The sequence below is a fragment of the Equus quagga genome, chromosome 1, assembly GCF_021613505.1.
Source record: "Equus quagga isolate Etosha38 chromosome 1, UCLA_HA_Equagga_1.0, whole genome shotgun sequence".
In the NCBI taxonomy this organism is placed as follows: domain Eukaryota; kingdom Metazoa; phylum Chordata; class Mammalia; order Perissodactyla; family Equidae; genus Equus; species Equus quagga.
The window spans coordinates 186,055,895-186,074,557 of record NC_060267.1 but is presented as its reverse complement, the minus strand read 5'-3'; the positions used below and the strand labels follow the sequence as shown (position 1 = coordinate 186,074,557).

The window sequence follows — 18,663 nt, the reverse complement described above, 5'->3', positions numbered from 1 at the left end:
ATCTTCCTCTACTTTATATGTGGGACACCTATTATAGCACAGCTTGAGAAGCGGTGCCATGTCCGCACCCAGGATCTTCACCGGTGAATCCCGGGCCACCAAATCGGAGCATGAGAACTTAACACTGTGCCACCAGGTCGACCCCTATAAAGACCTTTCACTTTAGAAGTCTTCAATTGTCAAAATAAAATTAAAAGTTTAGGGTTAAAAGAGATTTTTAAAACACACATTTTAGTGATCTGGGATACTCAATTACCCAGAATAGTCTGTTCACTATCAAGATACTCAAAGTTTGACCACATTTACTTATCTAATCTCACCACACCTAACAACTCTGGAAAAGCAGTACAATTTCTTCACAAAATGATCCAACACCTCCAGTACTTTAGAAATTTCAATTGACTTCAAAGGTTTTTCATAAGAGACCCTCATCTCACATCAGAGGCTGAATGAAGCAGGTGCCCACAACTAAAGGGGAGGCTCCCTAGCTCCTGACTTTACCATAGACTTGTTCTATCCTCTTCTTTTTTCGTTTAGAAAAATGTTAAACCTGCATAAAAGTTGAAAGTATGGTACAACGAACACCACCCTCCAACTAAATTAAACAATTAGTAATATTCTGCCACACCTGCTTTATTTCTATTTATATATACTTTTTCCTCTAAACTACTGGAAAGTAAACTGTAGATATTTCGCTCCCCCCAAAATTTTCGGCACACACCTCCTACGAACAGGGACATTCTCCTACGTAACTACAATACCATTATCAAATCCAAGAAATTTAACACTGATAGTATCTACAAACGAATTTCCCCAAATGTCACAAATAATGTCCTTTAAGGATTTCTTAAAAATTCCAGGGGCTGGCCCAGTGGTGTAGTGGTTAAGTTTGCATGCTCTGCTTCACTGACCCAGGGTTCCCAGGTTCAGATCCTGGGCACGGCACCAACCTACCCACTGCTGGTCAAGCCAGGCTGTGGCAGCATCCCACATACAAAATAGAGGAAGACTGGCACAGATGTTAGCTCAGCACAATTTTCCTCAAGCAAAAAGAGGAAGACTGGCAAGAGATGTTGGCTCAGGGCCAATCTTCCTCACCCCCAAAAAAAAAAAATTTCTGGAACCCTATCAAGGACCACACACTTGGCACATACACTGTCATGTCACTGTCTCCTTTAATCTAGAAGTACTTACCTGTTCACCTTTTTATGGTCTCTCATGACACTGACATTTTTTAAAAGTTCAGACCAGCTTTTTGTACAATGTCCCACAACCAGGGTCTGTTTGCTGGCTTATTTAGAACGATTAGATTCCAGATAAACACTTTTTGCCAACAATTTTACATTGGTGATGTTATCACGTCTCTGACGTGATACAATGACAAGGACACAATGTCATTTTGTTCCACTCTGGTGACGACTGACTTTGATCACTTTTAAAACATGCCTGTGTGCTCAAAAGAAAAAAAAATCTGATTCAAGCCCTCTCCCCTGCTTAAAACCCTACAGTGACTTCCCCCTAGAATAAAGTTCAACAAAGTCCAAAACACTTTCCAAGCCCTATTCTTTAAACTCTGCACAGTCCCACAGAGAGGCATGTTGTCTTCTCTGGCTGAAAAATCCCAACATGGATGAATCAATCTCAAACATGCTAACTGAAAGAAGCCAGACACCTGTGAAGTCACACTATTTCTCAAATTTCCCATTAGCCCAGTGACATGGCTGCCACTGTCATGGTCACAGTCATATACAATTTGATATAAAATCTCTTAAGGGGAAGAGATTCCCAAATTTCTCAGGAAATTTCCCTTAGAAGAGAAAGATGCACCAAGGGTTCAGGGAAAGAACTATAGGTGAACTTGGCTGAAAGTCACCTAGAACAGACGCTGGAGCTTTACGTAGCTCACCAGGCGTACCACTTCTCTATGCATTCCACGAACAGCTGAGCCAGGTCCCTGGAAAGTGCAGCGTCTTGTTACTCCTAGTGGTATGATTAGACAAGGCCTTAACATTTCAGTCAGCTAAACGTTTAAAGCCATCTGAAGGAGGACTGAGTTCTGGTTATTACCTGAAAAACTTCCACTGACATCTTCTGCTTAGATCAAGAAAGTGCTAGTATCATCAAAACCTGCAGAATGAGTTGTCAGTGGCCTGGGAAAAAAATTCTAGAAGTAACTGAGCACTCTCAAGAAATGCCAAATCATCAAAATTCTGGATGGTGTAGAAGGATATGTGGAAAAGCAGGACCTGGACAATTCAAGTCAAAAAGTAATTCAGAAGAGTCAGACTGAAAGCAAACAAAGTTTAGAAATACCAAAACTAATTTATTTCATATATACATGTCTGTGTATATACGTATACACACACACACGTGTCTTTTATCTATATATAAGTGGCATATGACTCAAAAAAAGTCTAAGTCTCTTACAACACACATAAAAAAATTTTAGGTGCAAGTACTGAATACAGGTGACAATTAGACAGTTGTTCATTTTATGTAACAAATGCATAAAATACCTTTAAGAAATGGTATTCTACCTCAGAAAAATCTAGCAGTCAGGAAACATCCTCTGATGCAGTAATACATAATACTGGACACGTTTAGCTGTATAAGCATGCTTACCAATCATCAACTGTTTCATGTTGCCTAAATTATCATCACTAACTTTTGTTCCATTTGCCTTATAATATTCAGCACTGTAAACAAAAATGTTGATGAATCAATTCTTCTGAGTTCATTTTTCTCTCTCTCCTTTAATCCGAGCATGCAACAGAACCCTACTGGCTTCTATTGGAATCCTTCAATCAATCACGTATAAGTTTTCAGTGTCCAGATACAAGTGCCCAGTGACGCACGTGTTGTCTCAGCTTTTCACTGCTGTTGGTTTGTCAATGACTTCACACACTGAGAAAACTCCTTTCTCTCACGAGATTTCAAACTAGTATTCATCACCCCTATTTGTTTCCACATGTTATCTGGGACCAAGCGACCATCATCTCGATATCGTTTTTAACTTAGTTATTTTTTCTCCTTTACTGAACCAATTTGTCCTTCTGATTAGAACGTGACCTTCTTTTGAATAACCATCTATTTCTCAATTCCAAATCCTCTTCTACCCTATCTATAAGGGGTCAACAGCTCCTTGCAAGTCCAAGTGGGCACCACTCCTGAGTATAATGAACAGTCTGAATGTACTATCTACACCAATGAATTAAAACAGTCAAGCTTAGACTCAGATACTCCTTCCAGCACCCACATAAAGATGGCCAGACTCCCACATAGACAAACTCTAACTGTGGAAGTGGTGTTGTACCTGAGAAAGATCTAGCAGTCAGACATCCCCTGATACCTCATGGCTGAGGAATCTTACCTTCTCAGATAAATTAAAAGCAGTTCTAATGGATTAAATTTATACATATGAACACTGGGTAAGAAAATAAAACCACAATTCTGTATTATCTTTCTCCTCTAACTTGAGGCAAAATAAAGACTTAGTCCAGTGTCACAATTTATAACACCAATTTTTAAACCTTTTGAAACCAACAATCTCTTTTTTCCTTGGATTTCAATTACCCTAAAAGAGGTCTTTCCAAAAAGTTATGGCAATGTTATTTAGTTGACAAACTGTATTTATGCAGCCAGTTCTAAATTAAATAAGAAAATTTGGCACTGTTGGCTAAAATCAAAGTACAATATTCTTTACCTGATGATTTTTAAACCCTTAAAAATTTTATTATAGCTACTTTTCTATTCAGTGGTAAGCATTAGCCAACTGAGGAACATGGTTATCTCAGATAAATCTAAACCACTATCAATCAGCCCAAAGCAACCTGCTTATTTCTAAAAGTTGGCAGGCTAAACACACGTACGTACATACATACACACACACACACACACACACAGACACTATTTCGTGACAACTATTGTCATAATACTACTAAAATACTGGAAGGAAAAGTTCTGCACTGTGTTCAGTCTGATTATCTTTGTTCAGTCACACTGCTCACAGGTTTTTTCTTTATGTTGACCTTCAGTTTTCCCAATTGACTTTGCGACTGACTCAGATTTATTACTTTAACAGAAAACACTTCTTCAGAAGGTGATTTCAAGTGTATGTATATGCGTAGCCTGTTCACATGAACAAGGACCAAAGGTTCTTTGCAAAAAAGTAAACAAAGAAATAGAAATAATACCTATTTATATCCGAACTTCACTGTCTCTCTTCAGTTCATGTCCCCATATCATCAGTATACTAAGACCTCAAGATGACATTTTTCACGCAGAAATAAAAGATTATGAAAGGGCTATCTCTTCCTAAATATACTGAGTTTGTGAACAGACTCAATTTTGGCTCTCATATAATCACTATTCCTAAAATACTTTTAAGAAGTAATTTTAGCTTACAAGACATCTATATGTTTTTTTCCTAACAAATAAAATTGTAAAGTTTAAGCAGTAGAATGTCACAGTTTCACAGGTATTTAACACACGGTCCATTTTTCAAAATGCTACTATCATACTTCATAAACCCAGTCTCATTTCTACATGTGGCCCTTTCTACTAGTCTGGAAACACTATTAACAAAATTGGTAAAAGGAAAGGAATCAAGCACGCATTCTTCCTTTCCAGTATGAACCCTACAACAAGTAACTACAGAATTAACGAGAGAAAGTTCTTTACAAAAGAAACCCAGAAAGAACATAATTAGAATACCACCATTTTGCCATCCCTAGTAAAATAATGGAATCTAAGCTACTGTGGTCCACAAAACGACCAGTGCTGGCCTGCAAACTGTTACAGTTCATAACATGAAAAGGTACATAAATTTTTTTTTTAAAAGATTTTATTTTTTCCTTTTTCTCCCCAAAGCCCCCCAGTACATAGTTGTATATTCTTCGTTGTGGGTCCTTCTGGTTGTAGCATGTGGGAGGCTGCCTCAGCATGGTTTGATGAGCAGTGCCATGTCTGTGCCCAGGATTCGAACCAACAAAACACTGGGCCGCCTGCAGCAGAGCGCACAGACTTAACCACTCGGCCACGGGGCCAGCCCCCATAAATTTTATATATGGGATCATAAACTCATATAAGAAGTTGAAAGAGTAATTTTATTTCTGTTGAATCTGCAATAAAAATTTAAGGCTTTCATTTTCTATGTCTTAAATTTTTAAATTTCATTTGTCTAAAAACGTATTGTAGTTTACAAAAATATAAGTTATCAGTGGATTAGAAATTTTTAAAAAACTGGTTATTTACTGCAGATCTGTGAGAAGCACTGAACAACGTTGCATTTTTTAAAAACTCAGCCTTGTTAAATCCAGAGTGCTTCTAATTCTATTTATTCTCAACAGCTTTACTATTATTTTTGAACTCAAAATTCAGATTGCTACTATCAAATAAAATGGTTCATTTCTACACTTACAGTTTTTAAGTTTATAAAAGTAGCCTGTTTGCCCACAAACCACAAACTATTTCCATTAAAATACAGCTGAATACAGTACCTTTAAAAATATCCTTAAGGATAAAATACTATCATGTGATTTTTTAAAGTGTGTTTTACTATAGCAAGGTTTCTCTCTTCCTGGCATCAAGTAGCCTATTATTACACCCTAAATATTCCAAACTGTAGAAAATGGGAAATACCAAAAATCTATTAGGGGCATCATCTGACCCAGCAATTCCACTCCTAGGTATTTATCTAAGAGAAACAAACACCTATATCCATATAAAACTAGAAACAATCCAAATGGCCGTCAATGTGTCAAAGGATAAATAAATTCTGGTATATCCATATAGTGGAATACTATGCAACAGTAAAAATGAACACACTACTGATACACACAACATGGATAAATATCAAAAACATTATGTTGAGTAAAAGAAGCCAGAATCACTGTATGATTCCATTTAAAAGTTCAAAAACAGAGAAAACTAAAATACATATGGTTATAGAAATCACAACAGTGATTCTGCTGCTGGAGAAGTGGAGAGATGGGCTGCTAAGGGGCATGAGGGAACTCGGAGAGCGATGGAAATGTTCTATATCTTGACTGGGGTAGTGGGTACATGGGTATACACATTTGCCAAAACTCAAAGGATCTGCGCACTTCACTACGTGTACAATTTACCTCAATAAAAACAAGCGAAATAAATCACCTGTTAGTGACCTTTTTCAAACTGCCATTTCTCTCCACAAACTGAGAGACACACTACAATAAGCAACTGTTACCCTCCGCATGCAGGGGCACTGGATGGACAAGCTCTACTATGGTGTCCATTAACAAGGCCAACACTCACTCAAATCTAAGAGTCACTCAGTTACAAAGCCAAAAATCTATCAGGTTAAATCCACTTAAGTGGATTAATCATCCATTAAAAGTTTATACTTTTGCCCCTAAAAATTTTCACTCTAACTCAAACTATATCCACTCAAACTATACCAATTACCTTTAAAATAGTCTAACGCTGTAAGTGTTGGGCCTCATTTCACCTAATCAGATGTTGGAATTGGGAAGAACATACCTCACAGTCCATTACAATAATGTAACAGTATGAAAATGGCCCACCAAAATATAACACAGGGTCTCACACCAAAAACTGATCACATAAAGCAAGTACAGTAAAAACGTGAATGGTATCCAAATCATTCCATGAGGCCACTATCATCCCGATACCAAAACCAAAGACACCACAAGAAAACTACAAATCATTCTCTCTTATCAATATAGATGCAAAACTCAACAAAATTGTTAACAAACCAAATCCAGCAACATATAAAACAGGATTATACACCATGACCAAGTAAGATTTGTCCCAGGAAAGCAAGTTTGGCTTAACATAAAAAATAAATTAATCTAGGGGCCGGCCCCTGGCCTAGTGGTTAAGTTCAGCACACTCCGCTTTGGCAGCCCAGGTTCATGGGGTTCAGATCCCAGGCGCAAACCTACACTACTCATTAGCCATGCTGTGGCAGCAACCCACATATAAAGTGGAGGAAGACTAGCACGATGTTAGCTAAGGGCAAATCTTCCTCAGAAGAAAAAATCTAATACACCATATCAACAGGATAAAGAACAAAAACCATATCATCATCTGAACATATGTAGAAAAAGCATATGTCAAAATCCAACATCTTCTCATAATAAAAACATTCCATACAGTAGGAATAATAGAGAACTCCCTCAACCTGATAAAGAACATCTATGAAAAACCCACAGCCAACATCATAGTTAATGGTGAAAAACTAAATGCTCTCCTCCTATAATCAGGAACAAGGAGTTATGCCCAAACCACTCCTATTCAAAATTGTAGGTGAGGTATTAGCCAGGGCAATTAAGCAAGAAAAGGAAATTAAAAGCATTCATAGTGAAAAGGAAAAAGTAAAACTATCTCTATTTACAGATGACATGATGTTATATAAAGAAAACCTTCAAGGTTCCACTAAAATACTAGTAGGACAAGTAAGTTCAGTAAGGGTGTAGGATCCAAGATAAATGTATAAAAATCAACTGTGTCTCTACACACTTGCAATGAACAATTCAAACACGTAATTAAGACAATTCCATTTACAATAGCATCAAAAAGAATAAAATAACTAACGAAGTGCAAAACTTATACCTGAAAAGCCATGTAACACTGTCCAAATAGTAAAGACAACTTAAATGGGAAAACATCCTACGTGTGGGTCAGAAAACTTAATATTGTTAAGACAGTACCACTCCCTATACTGATCCATGTATTCAACACAATCTCTATCAAAATCCTAGCTGGCTTCTTGGCAGCAACTGATAAGCTTATTCTGAAATTCATATAGAATTTCAAGGGACTCAGAATAGCCAAAACTACTTGGAAAAAAAAAGAACAAAGTTGGAGGACTCACATGTCCCAATTTAAAAACTTATTACAAAGTTACAAAATCAAGACAATGTGATATTGGCATAAGGAGAGACATACAGATCAATGGAACAGAATTGAGAATCCAAAAATACACGGTCAATTACTTCCAACAAGGACATTCAAAAGAGAAAGAATAGTCTTTTCAAAAAGTGGTACTGAACAGTCACAAACAAAAGAATGAAAACTGGTACCTAACCTTACAGCATATACAAAAATTATCTCCAAATGGATCAAAGATCTAAACATAAGAGCTAAAACTATGAAACTTTTAGAAGCAATATAGGTAATTATACAAATCTTCATAATCTTGAATTAGGAAATGTTTCTTAGATGACACTGAAAGCACAAGCAACAAGAGAATAAATAAACTGAACTTCATCAAAATTAAAAGCTTTTATACATCAGAGAACATCATTAAGAAAGTAAAAAGAACCCCACAGAATGGCAGAAAATATCTGCAAATCATATTTCTCTTAAGAGACTTGTCACTAAATAACTCTTACAAACGCAATAAAAAAGACAAACCACCTTCAAAATGGGTGATCTGAACAGACATTTCTCCAAGAAAATATAAAAATGGCCAATAAGCACAGGAAAAGATGCTCATTACCATCGTCATTAGGGAAATGCAAGTCAAAACCACAATGAGAGACCATTTTGCATCCATTACGACAGCTATAATCAAAAATACAAGTGTCGACAAGGATGCCGAGAAACTGGAACCTCACACACTGTTGACGGAAATGTAATACTGCAGCCACTTTGAAAAACAGTCCCCACAGTTCACCAAAAGGCTAGCACAGAATCACTACACGACCCAGCAATTCCACTCCTAGGCACGTACCCAAGAAAAATGAAAACTTAAGTCTACGCGAAACCTTGTACAGGAATATTCACAGCAGCTTTATCCATGACACCCAAAGATCACCAACAACCCAACGGAATATTCACAGCAGCTTTATCCATGACACCCAAAGATCACCAACAGCCCAACGGAATATGCACAGCAGCTTTATCCATGACACCCAAAGACCACCAACAACCCAACGGAATATGCACAGCAGCTTTATCTATAATATCCAAAGATCACCAACAGCCCAACGGCCATCAACTGATGAACGGATAAATAAAACGTGGTATATGCATACAAGGGAATATTATTTGACAATAAAAAGAAATAAAAAGGAATAAGGTACTTAAACATGCTACAAGATGAAAGAAATTTGAAAGTATTATGCTAAATAAGCCAGTCACAAAAGACTACATATTTTAAGATTCTAGTGATAAAAAATGACCAAAATAGGCAAATCTATAGAGAAAGAAAATAGATTAGTGGTTGCCTACAGTTGAGGGAGAGGCAGCTGGGAGGAAATGAGAACTGATTGCTAAAGGATTTCTTTTGGGGGTGATGAGAATGTTCTAAAACAGACTGTACAAATCTGTGAATATACAAAAAACCATTGAACTATGCTCTTTAAATGGACAAATTTTACAGTATGTGAATTATATCAATGTTATAAAAATAATTTATAAGAAAAGTGAATGGCAGTCTACGTAGTGAACACAGATGTCGACTAAAATTTCTTCCAACGTCTGTCTGAAAACTTTCATAAAATTTTCAATCGGGGAAAAAAATCAGCACAAAAGAGTTCCACTATTACCAATAATATATCAAAACAATGATGTATCTACAAGTATTTTCATTCATATAAAATTTCCCCAATTAGTTAGAGACTGTTCACCCAAAATTTGCCTAAAGCAGAATTTTACAATTCTGGAGTCCTACATTTACATTCATAATGAGACTCAGAGAAAAACAATTACTAAAACTAATCACAAATAACAGACACAGTGAAGGTGATTTTAAATTTACATAGATCTCCATGAGTTCTGAGGGATAAAAAGATTCTGTTCTAGTGACAAACAGGAGTAACAGGGAATTTTACACGGTCAGGCAGCTTTAAAGGTTTGGGAAACATCCTCTGCAAACGTTACAGCAGATTAGAACAGATTATTTTACCTTTCCATCAGTTTCAACACTGCTGATTCTCAACTTTTAGAAAACAAGTAATCTGACACTCAATTTTTAAGAATTTTAGAATAACTCTCGGCACAGTTATTAACTTAGAAAAAATTATTCTATCATATACATCTTAGACTTGAATTTTAGTCAATTTTGAATACGTCACTAGAGAAATCAAGATCCAAACTCAGGACAATATGTGCTCTATAATTAGACTGACAATATGGCCCAGTTTTCCCAGGATTGTCCTAATTTACACCTGTTGTGTCCACATCCCATCTAGCTCAACGTTAGTCTCATGTTTCTCCTTTTTTAACATATCATAAGTAACTGCATTCAAGTCAGCTAGGATGGGCTTGTTACACTTTCACTTTCTACCTCCATCTTCTGCCATGGCTTTGTCCACTGCTGTGTGAAATGCAGGTGCCACGAACACAGTTCTCACTTTAGCTTCCGGTTCAATCTGAAAGCCAACCACTGACAACCCACCTCTCTTTCCTGACCCTTTCCTGATAAATGAAGTACACGGGCAACTAGGGGCAGCTAACTCTATCCAGCCTTGGGTGTTGACAGGAGAAATGTCTGAAGCTACTGCCCCTGCCAGCCACTTGGTATGCCTGCCAGTTGTGCAGAGCCATGCCTCAGCTTGCAAGATGCACAAAACCTCCAGTCAGCTGGGTCAGTGGGAAACTAAGTAAGGTGTTTGTGAAATATATGCAGGAAAAAGATGCTGTATGTTCCTATGCATAATGCACAGAGAGTAATTTGAACACTCATGCTACTGGAGTTTTGCTATTTATTTACTGTATTGTGTAAATCCACAACTGTTTTGTTTTCAAAATTTTATTTTATAGCAATTATTATAAATTTAAGTTATTTTAGCACTTGCTTTTATGCTCAAGTGCTCCACTTTAGACAGAGAACATATGGTCACACGACTATAACTAAACACCTTATTCCCTAACACATTATAATGGGCTACATTAGGGAGCATCTCCCAGATCCTCAAAACTATGAATCTGAAGTGATGGCAAGGGTCCACCAACGAGAAACTAATATGACATTATTACTACAGTAAAGCCATTTTTTGAACCATTGTGATTCTTGAGCAAATACAGAAACGTCTCTGTTCCACAATAAGCAAAGAAAAAAAATATTTTACATAACCCAGAACTATATCTGCTATATAAATATTCAAAATTCTATGAAGCAATTACTTTCTTGTTGATTCACAAAGTGCTTCAGAATTATCTATTAACCCTGAGGACTTCATTCATTTTGAGCATCTAAACAGAGTTCAGGTTAGAAGGATGCATGAAAACAGTTCAAGTACCATAACAAAGGAAAGCGTTATTGTGGGGAGCAAATAATTCTTCTTTACTTCAAACAGCATCCCTTGGAATATAATTCATTAAAGAGCAAACACATTTGAAAAGGAATAGGACACGTCTATACTTTTTAAAAATGCTTAAAAGACAATTATTTTTCTTAAGTGACAAGTTGGCCCAAGCTGAAGGCAAAGTCATTCCTGGAGGACTTTCAAAACCTTCCAAGTCTAAAAACGGAAAACAATAAAAACCATTCCTTCTGTCTGCAACAGCTCTTCCATCTCAGATGAGTATCTTAAAAGGTGGAACACAATCTGAAGTAAAAAAAATAACCCATTTTTGATTTTTGAACAACAAGGTACTACAGGGTTATCTTTTTTTTGAGCAAGATTAGCTCTGAGCTAACTGCTGCCAATCTCCCTCTTTTTGCTGAGGAAGACTGGCCCTGAGCTAATATGCACGCCCACTTTCCTCTACTTTATATGGGGGACGCCTACCACAGCATGGCTTGCCAAGCAGTGCCATGTGCACACCGGAGATCCGAACCAGCGAACCCCGGGGCCGGCAAAGCAGAACGTGTGCACTTAACCGCTGCACCACCGGGCCAGGCCCCAGGGTTATCTTTTTAATGATAGTCATTTAATTCTCAATGCATCAATGATAAAAACCTCAGGATATCTTTCCATTCAATTCAAAAACTTAAATTTAAAAATGGCAAATTTAAATTTTTAACTTTTGATGTCATTAAAGATTCTATATCACAGAATAATCAGTAAACTTTTATCAAACAATTTCAATCTAAGAATGATATACCCTGGTCAACATCTCAGCAAAGGTGGTGGGACAGGTCCCGTTCCTACTCCAACAAAGTCTGAAGCTTAGGGCCAAAGAGGAAAACTTGACAAGGAGCCCAAAGAACATTACTCTGATAATCCTCAATAAAAGTGGAAAATGTAACTATGTCTAAAACTTGACATATACACATACTATTTATAACACAACACTCAACAGCTGAAAAAAGTTTTTAAAGAAAAGTTGACTGCCTATGCTCATTTATATGAAATAAGATCTTAACTAAATAGTCTACCAGATCCTTAACTAAGGAAACCACCTTTGCCATGGATGGTGAACCAAAGTAGCCCTGAAGAAAAAGAAAGCCGGGTCCTAATCCCAGCTACGTTTTTTCAGTTTAGGAAGCTACAACACAAAGGTCCCTTCCAACTCTAACATTATATTCTAGGGCTAAAACTAATGAAAATAGCCCAAATGTTTTTACAGGTTTTAGGCCTCTCCCTAATTTCTATCATGGAAAAATGTTCTTTTAGAAAATCCTGACAAAAATAGAAATACACCAGAATAGCAATCAAAATCAGCTCTTTGCCCACTCTAACTCACGACCGGGGCTTCCGCACAACTGTCAGGCCCCACAGACGGGCGAAGCGGGCTGGGTCCGGCACGTGTCCTCCAGGCCGAGGCAGCGCAGGGTCAGCGGCAGGCTACGGAAACAGACACCTGCTCAGATCTCGGGGGGACCTCCTGAAAACACCTATGTCACCTACTTCATTACGCATGTTCCTCCATACCTAAACATGTTTACCTGAAAAGTTTCCTATGATCAAGGACACATCAGGGTTTAACTGTAGGGTTTCTTCCTCCGTAAGAGTACACGAAATAATCAGAGTTGACGAAATAACGTTGCTTCCCTGGCTTGCTCCTCTTGAAAATGCTTCCAATTCGGTCCACATCTACTTCTCAGTATAGTCTCTCACACACACACAACATACTTACGCTATGAAACATAAAGCACCTTGAAATAAAAATAAGTTAATGAGAATTCACCTGAGGCTCAAACATACCAAACGATCAGGATTCTCTTTAAAAGCCAAGTTGAACAAAACAAAAAACACTAGCTAAGGAAAAACGTGTATGTTGTACGCTTGTAAAACAGCTGGGGAACCGAATCTAGAACCCGATCGCTTAACTCTCCTCGAACCACCACCCACCCCAGCCTGCGGCCTAGGCCCGAGGCCCGAGGGCGCAGTCGCCCCTCCGCCGGCCCGGGAGGCGCGGGCCCGGGGCCGGAAAGCCGCGCTCTGCGCTCCCGGCGGGGACGCCCCGGCCGCGCCTCGGGCCTCGTCCTCGTGACCACCCGCCCCGCGGCCGCCGCCTCAGCGCGCCGGGGGCTCCGAGACCCGCTCCCAGGAGACGCCGCCGGACGCGGCCCGCGTCTGCGCCCCCGGCCGAGGAGCCGCGCTCCCGGCTGCGAGCAGAGCGTCTTCCCAGGCGCAGAAGCCAGAGCCGGCCCGGGAGGCCCAGACAGGGCGCGGCCGGCGGGGACCGACCCAAGCGAGCGCCAAGGCGGGCTCGGAGCGGCCGGCAGGAGCGCCGGCGACCCGCCACCGCCGGGCGGCCCCGCGCGGGGAGGGGCGGGGCGCGGCACCCTCGGGCCGCCGGGGGTGCTAACGGGGACGGGGGGGAAGGCGCGCCGAGAGCAGGCGGGAAGCGGCGCGGCGGGAAGACGAGGCCGGCCCGCGGAGGCCGGGGAGGCCGCGGACGCCCGTCCCGACGCCGGAGAGCCGGCGCGGGCCCGACACGAGCGCGGTCAACAAAGCAGCTGCGCGGCGGCGGGGCCCGAGCCGCGCCCGCCCGCGGAGACTGACCTTGGAGTCTCCGTTGCACAGGGCCATCGCGCCGGGCCGCGCGGCCGCGGGGACACGGGCGGGGCGACGAGGAGGCCGGGGCGGGCAGCGGGCGGGGAGCGGACGCGCGGAGAGGAGAGCAGGGCGCCTCGCGAAGCCGAATCCAGCCGCAGCCGCGCAGCGCGGGAGAGCAGGCCGGCAGCGCGCACGCGGCCGCCGCCTCCCGCTTCCGCCCCGGGCAGCCGCTGGGCGGAGCCAGAGCTGCGCGGCGAGGCAGCCGAACTGTGGACGCCACCGCGCCCAGTACACCGCCTCGGGGTGGGGCCCGCTGCCGGCCCCGCCCCGCCGCCCAGCCCGGTCCCGCGAGAGGAGGAGCCCGCAGCGCCCGGCCCCGCCCCCGCCGCCGGTTGGCCCCGCCCCGGTCCCGCGAGAGGAGGAGCCCGGTCCCGCGAGAGGAGGAGCCCACGGCGCCCGGTCCCGCCCCCGCCCCGTTCGGCCCGCCCGCGGGGAGAGGCGCTCTCTCGCCGGAGCAGAACGCAGGCCCCGGCCAGCTTGCGGTCGGGCGGGCGGCCTGCATCTTCTGGCGGCTGCGGCAGGCAGCGGCGCCCAGGGCGAGGTCTCCGAAAGCGGGGCTGTGGGGACGTCTCAGGCGCGGGCGCGGCCTCGTGCCGGGCTGCGGGACACGGGCTAGGCGAGGCTGCCGTGAGGAGTGTCGCGGTGACAGACGTCAGTGCGATTTGATTGCTCGGGTCCCTCGGAAGTCCTGCCGCGGGCGCAGAGTCCCCGGAAGGCGTGGGTCGGGAGGGCAGTCTGGAAGCGGGTCGCGGGACTGGTGGTGCCGCTCTGAGTGCACAGCAGACTGTGTTTGTTCGGATTGTTTGTGGGGAGGGGCCGCACTCCTGGCAGCTGCTCCTTGGCCCCGGTGGAGACGAGGTATTACTTTGAGCTTGGTCACCTGGAGGCCTGAGTCGGGTTGGGGAATAAATAACACTTGGAACGGCTTCCACTTAACAGCTTTTTAAGCAATGTTCAGTTACTGCCGTGCAGCCCACGTCTGCTGAGCCCGCGCTGGGACTCAGGCGCTAGTCCAACCCTGTCTGCCAGCAACTCATTTGCTCTGACCCATCCCCTGAAAGTACTGATGCAGTGTCGATGTTCTTACCCATGTGGATGCAAATAATCGATAGCCAACCTATAAATCAAAATCGGACTGAGTTTATTATGAGCCAGAGTGAGGATTATAACCCAGGAAGGCCTTGGAAGGCGGTCCGGAGAAGCGTGGGTTCCAGTATAGTCGCATATCTTTTTAGAACAAAGAAGATACATTAAACGCACCCAGAAGATATTTTCAAGTATTCAGTTGGAAACTGACAGGTCAACGACCATGGTGTTGGGAAAAGGACTAATCTGGGCATTACCAATAGGGCATAGGGGGATAACTATGCATTCTTTTAAGAGTGCATTCTTTACTTTCATGGTTAAGCAGATGTACAATGTATGTTTGATAGGCTGTAACTCAGGCTTTTTAGTTCAAGCCCAATCAGTTTTGAACTTGAATAGTTACCCCGTATACCTCAATATGTGAAAATCTCTTGTCACCTACTTTCTACTAATGGGAAAATTGAGGCTCTGAGAGGTAATGTGCCTCTGGCCCTCAGTTTACCAGGTGAGGCATACCTGCTCTGGGAAAGCATAGATAGTTTATTGTTGAAATATAGGAACAAAAGTTCCTAGTGGGCTTCTGACTCGTCGAAAGTATTTCACTTAGCCTTTTTTGAGCTGAAAAATGGGTGCATGAAATTTCTAAAGCCATGGATACTGAGTTCTCTTGGTAGTTCTGTATGAGCAACCCAGAGAACAGTGTAGTAACTGATAAATAAATGATGAGCAATAGGATATATATTGGACTATATGAGGAAGCCATTTGGTGTAAAACTAGTTTGGCCTGAACTTGTTTTTTCAAAATGGCCTGACATGGGCTGTTCAGCATGGAGTGTATATCTACTTTAAGTATTTACCATGTCCCAAAGACAAGAACAATGCCCCTAAAGATAAGGATGTAACTTCCCCTACATTGGCATTTCCTTAAGATAAGCCTCTCTCCCTAGGCTAGGGATTGATTGCTGACCTGCTGTGTTCACCCAGCTTGAGACCTCTTTCACGGAAATGCTGTGCCAGCCAAGCAATCTCCTGACTATTGTAAAAGGGACATTCCAATCATATGTGAGACATGCTCTTCGACGATATATAACCACTCCGGACACCTCACTTGTTTAGTGCTCCCTTCCTTTGTGAAAGGACTCTTCTGGGTTATATGGTCCTGAGACCTGGCTCTTAATAGATTCAACCCAATTTTGATTTATACATTGGTTATCAATTATTTGCGTCGACATAACCAATAGGAGAGCCTCAGCTTGGATCAACATCCACCTGTAATGCAATGGAATGGAATGTTCCAGCATTAAGGACTGGCTAAACCACATCTCTATTAGATAACGCCTAGTTTAAATATATTCTAGTGGTCACTTGTGGTTATGGCTAAAAATATCAGCATGTACCTGAATCCTTATACCTTAACTTCTTCTGCAAGCTTTGACTCTACTGACTCCTCCTTTTTGAAACTGGATTTCCCTTACAGTACATCATAGAGGTGTCTTTTCACTTCTAGGATTGTTCTTGGTCACCTTTTCTCGCCTCTTTCTAAATCTGTCCTACAGGAGGAGACTTAAGTATTGGTTTTCTTCAGTATTTCCATTCCTAAACCTCTTCTCATCTTACTCTTTACCTATATTTCCCTGGGGCACATGTTTAAAAATACCCTTAATAGGCTCTAGGTCCTGACAGCTCTCTTCTGAGCTCCAGATCCATATTACTCTGTACATCCCCAGTTAGATGTTCAATGGTGTATTGGACCAAATCAACAAGTCCAAAACAAAACTTCCCAAATTTCTGTGTCCAGTCTTACTAGTGAGAGGGAGAGGGAAAACATTGTCTTCCACTCATAAGCTGTAGGTCTTTCGTAGATGTCATTTATCAAGTTGAGGAAATTCCCTTCTATTACTATTTTGCTGACAGTTTTTATCAGGAATGGATGTTGCCAAATGCTTTTTCTGTGTCTGTTGAGATTATTGTATGGTTTTTCTTTTCTCAGTTTGTTAATATGGTAAATTACATTGATTTTTGTGTGTTAAACCAGCCTTGAATTCTTGGGATAAACTTAAAGTAATAATGATGTATTTTCCTTTTTATGTGTTGGATTTGCTAAAATATTGGTTTTGAATTTTAGCATCTATGTTCATGAGGAATATTAGTTTGTAGTTTTCTTGTAATGTCTTTGACTGGTTTTGGTATGTGGGTAATGCTGGCCTCAAAGAATAAAGTTAAGAGTTTGTGTAGAAGTATTATTTATAGATTTCTTTTAATGTCTTATACTTTGCAGTGTATAGGTCTTTCATCTGCTTGGTTAAATTTATTCCTAGATATTTTATTCTTTTTGTTGCAATTATAAATGGGATTATATTCTTGACCTCTCTTTCTGATACTTTGTTATTAGTGTATAGAAATGCAACTGATTTTTCTAAGTTCACTTTGTACCCTGCAACTTTACTGTAGTTGTTGATTATTTCTAATAGCTTTCAGGTGGATTCTTTAGGGTTTTCTATATATAGAATCATATGTCCACAAACAGCCAGAGTTTCCATTCTTCCTTTCCAACTTGGATTCCTTTTATTTCTTTTTCTTGCCTAGTTGCTCTGGCCAAAACCTCCAGTACTATGTTGAATAGGAGTGGCGAGAGTGGGCACTCTTCTCTTGTTCCTGTTCTTAAAGGGATGGTTTTCAGTTTTTCACTGTTACATATGATGTTGCCTGTGGGTTTGTCATATATGGCCTTTATTATGTTGAGGCATTTTCCTTCTATACCCATTTTATTCAGAGTTTTTATCATAAATGGGTACTGAATCTTGCCAAATGCTTTCACTGCATTCTCAGTGGGCAGTTAAACATCTTTACGTTTTCGCGCCCTTTAGGGGGTGGAAGCATTCCTTTGTCTTTTAGATTGTAGAGCTAACAGTCCCTTAAGTACACTGCTGGAGAAAGTATCATTTTGTTAGTAAAGTAAAGGGCTGAAAAGCTAAGCTAAACTATATATCTTCAAGAATAAAAAACAGAAATAAGTATAGACATAACCTTGATAGAAAGCATGCATATAATTCAGAAAATATCAAGGGTGTCGGCCAGCCATTCTTCACCGAGGGGCATCCCTGCACCCCTCGGCCCTTCTACTCATCAATTATTTATTATTTATTGCTTTTAGGAGAAAACCTCTATAACATTTTAACAGAAAGCAGAAGGTCAAGAATAATATATAGATACTTCTTGATCATCCAATTAACCAACAAACTTAGAAAGGACGATGCATATATATATTTAGACAAAGAGCTGGAGGGAGAAGGAAACATTAACCAGATGGAGGCCATAAACCTAATTCGATATCTTATCTGGGCAGGATTCCTTTCTGCTTGTCTCAAATGGGACTGTGTGCTCCTCCATTAATTAACTGAAAAATATCTTGAAAGTTACCTGCAGGTGGTCACATTCTCTTACTGTATCTAATTTTCCCAGGAGGTAGTGCCTCCCAAGCAGCCACCCAAAGGAGTGAAAACTGGAGGTTAAGAAAGGAAAAGGAATGAAGGGCAATTAGAAGCAGCACAGGTTTCAGAACTATGTGAGGGGCTGGCCGGTTATTCTTCACCAAGGGGCGACCCTGCACCCCTCGGCG

General features: G+C 41.3%; 1 protein-coding gene across 2 annotated transcripts in view; it reads right to left on the bottom strand.

Annotated features, from left to right (window-relative positions):
* The window catches only part of GMPS (guanine monophosphate synthase), a 54,952-nt gene extending 40,428 nt beyond the window's left edge, over positions 1–14,524 (bottom strand). Inside the window, exon 1 of one of the 2 annotated variants that reach the window (XM_046660544.1) lies at positions 13,905–14,524. In XM_046660544.1, coding sequence (XP_046516500.1) covers positions 13,905–13,931 — 27 coding nt within the window. In that variant the 5' untranslated portion in view covers positions 13,932–14,524. Of the gene's footprint in view, positions 1–2,067; positions 2,104–13,904 lie in introns of those variants that run through there. The other variant, XM_046660536.1, reaches the window with a different exon arrangement.
* Positions 14,525–18,663: the final 4,139 nt, after the last annotated feature.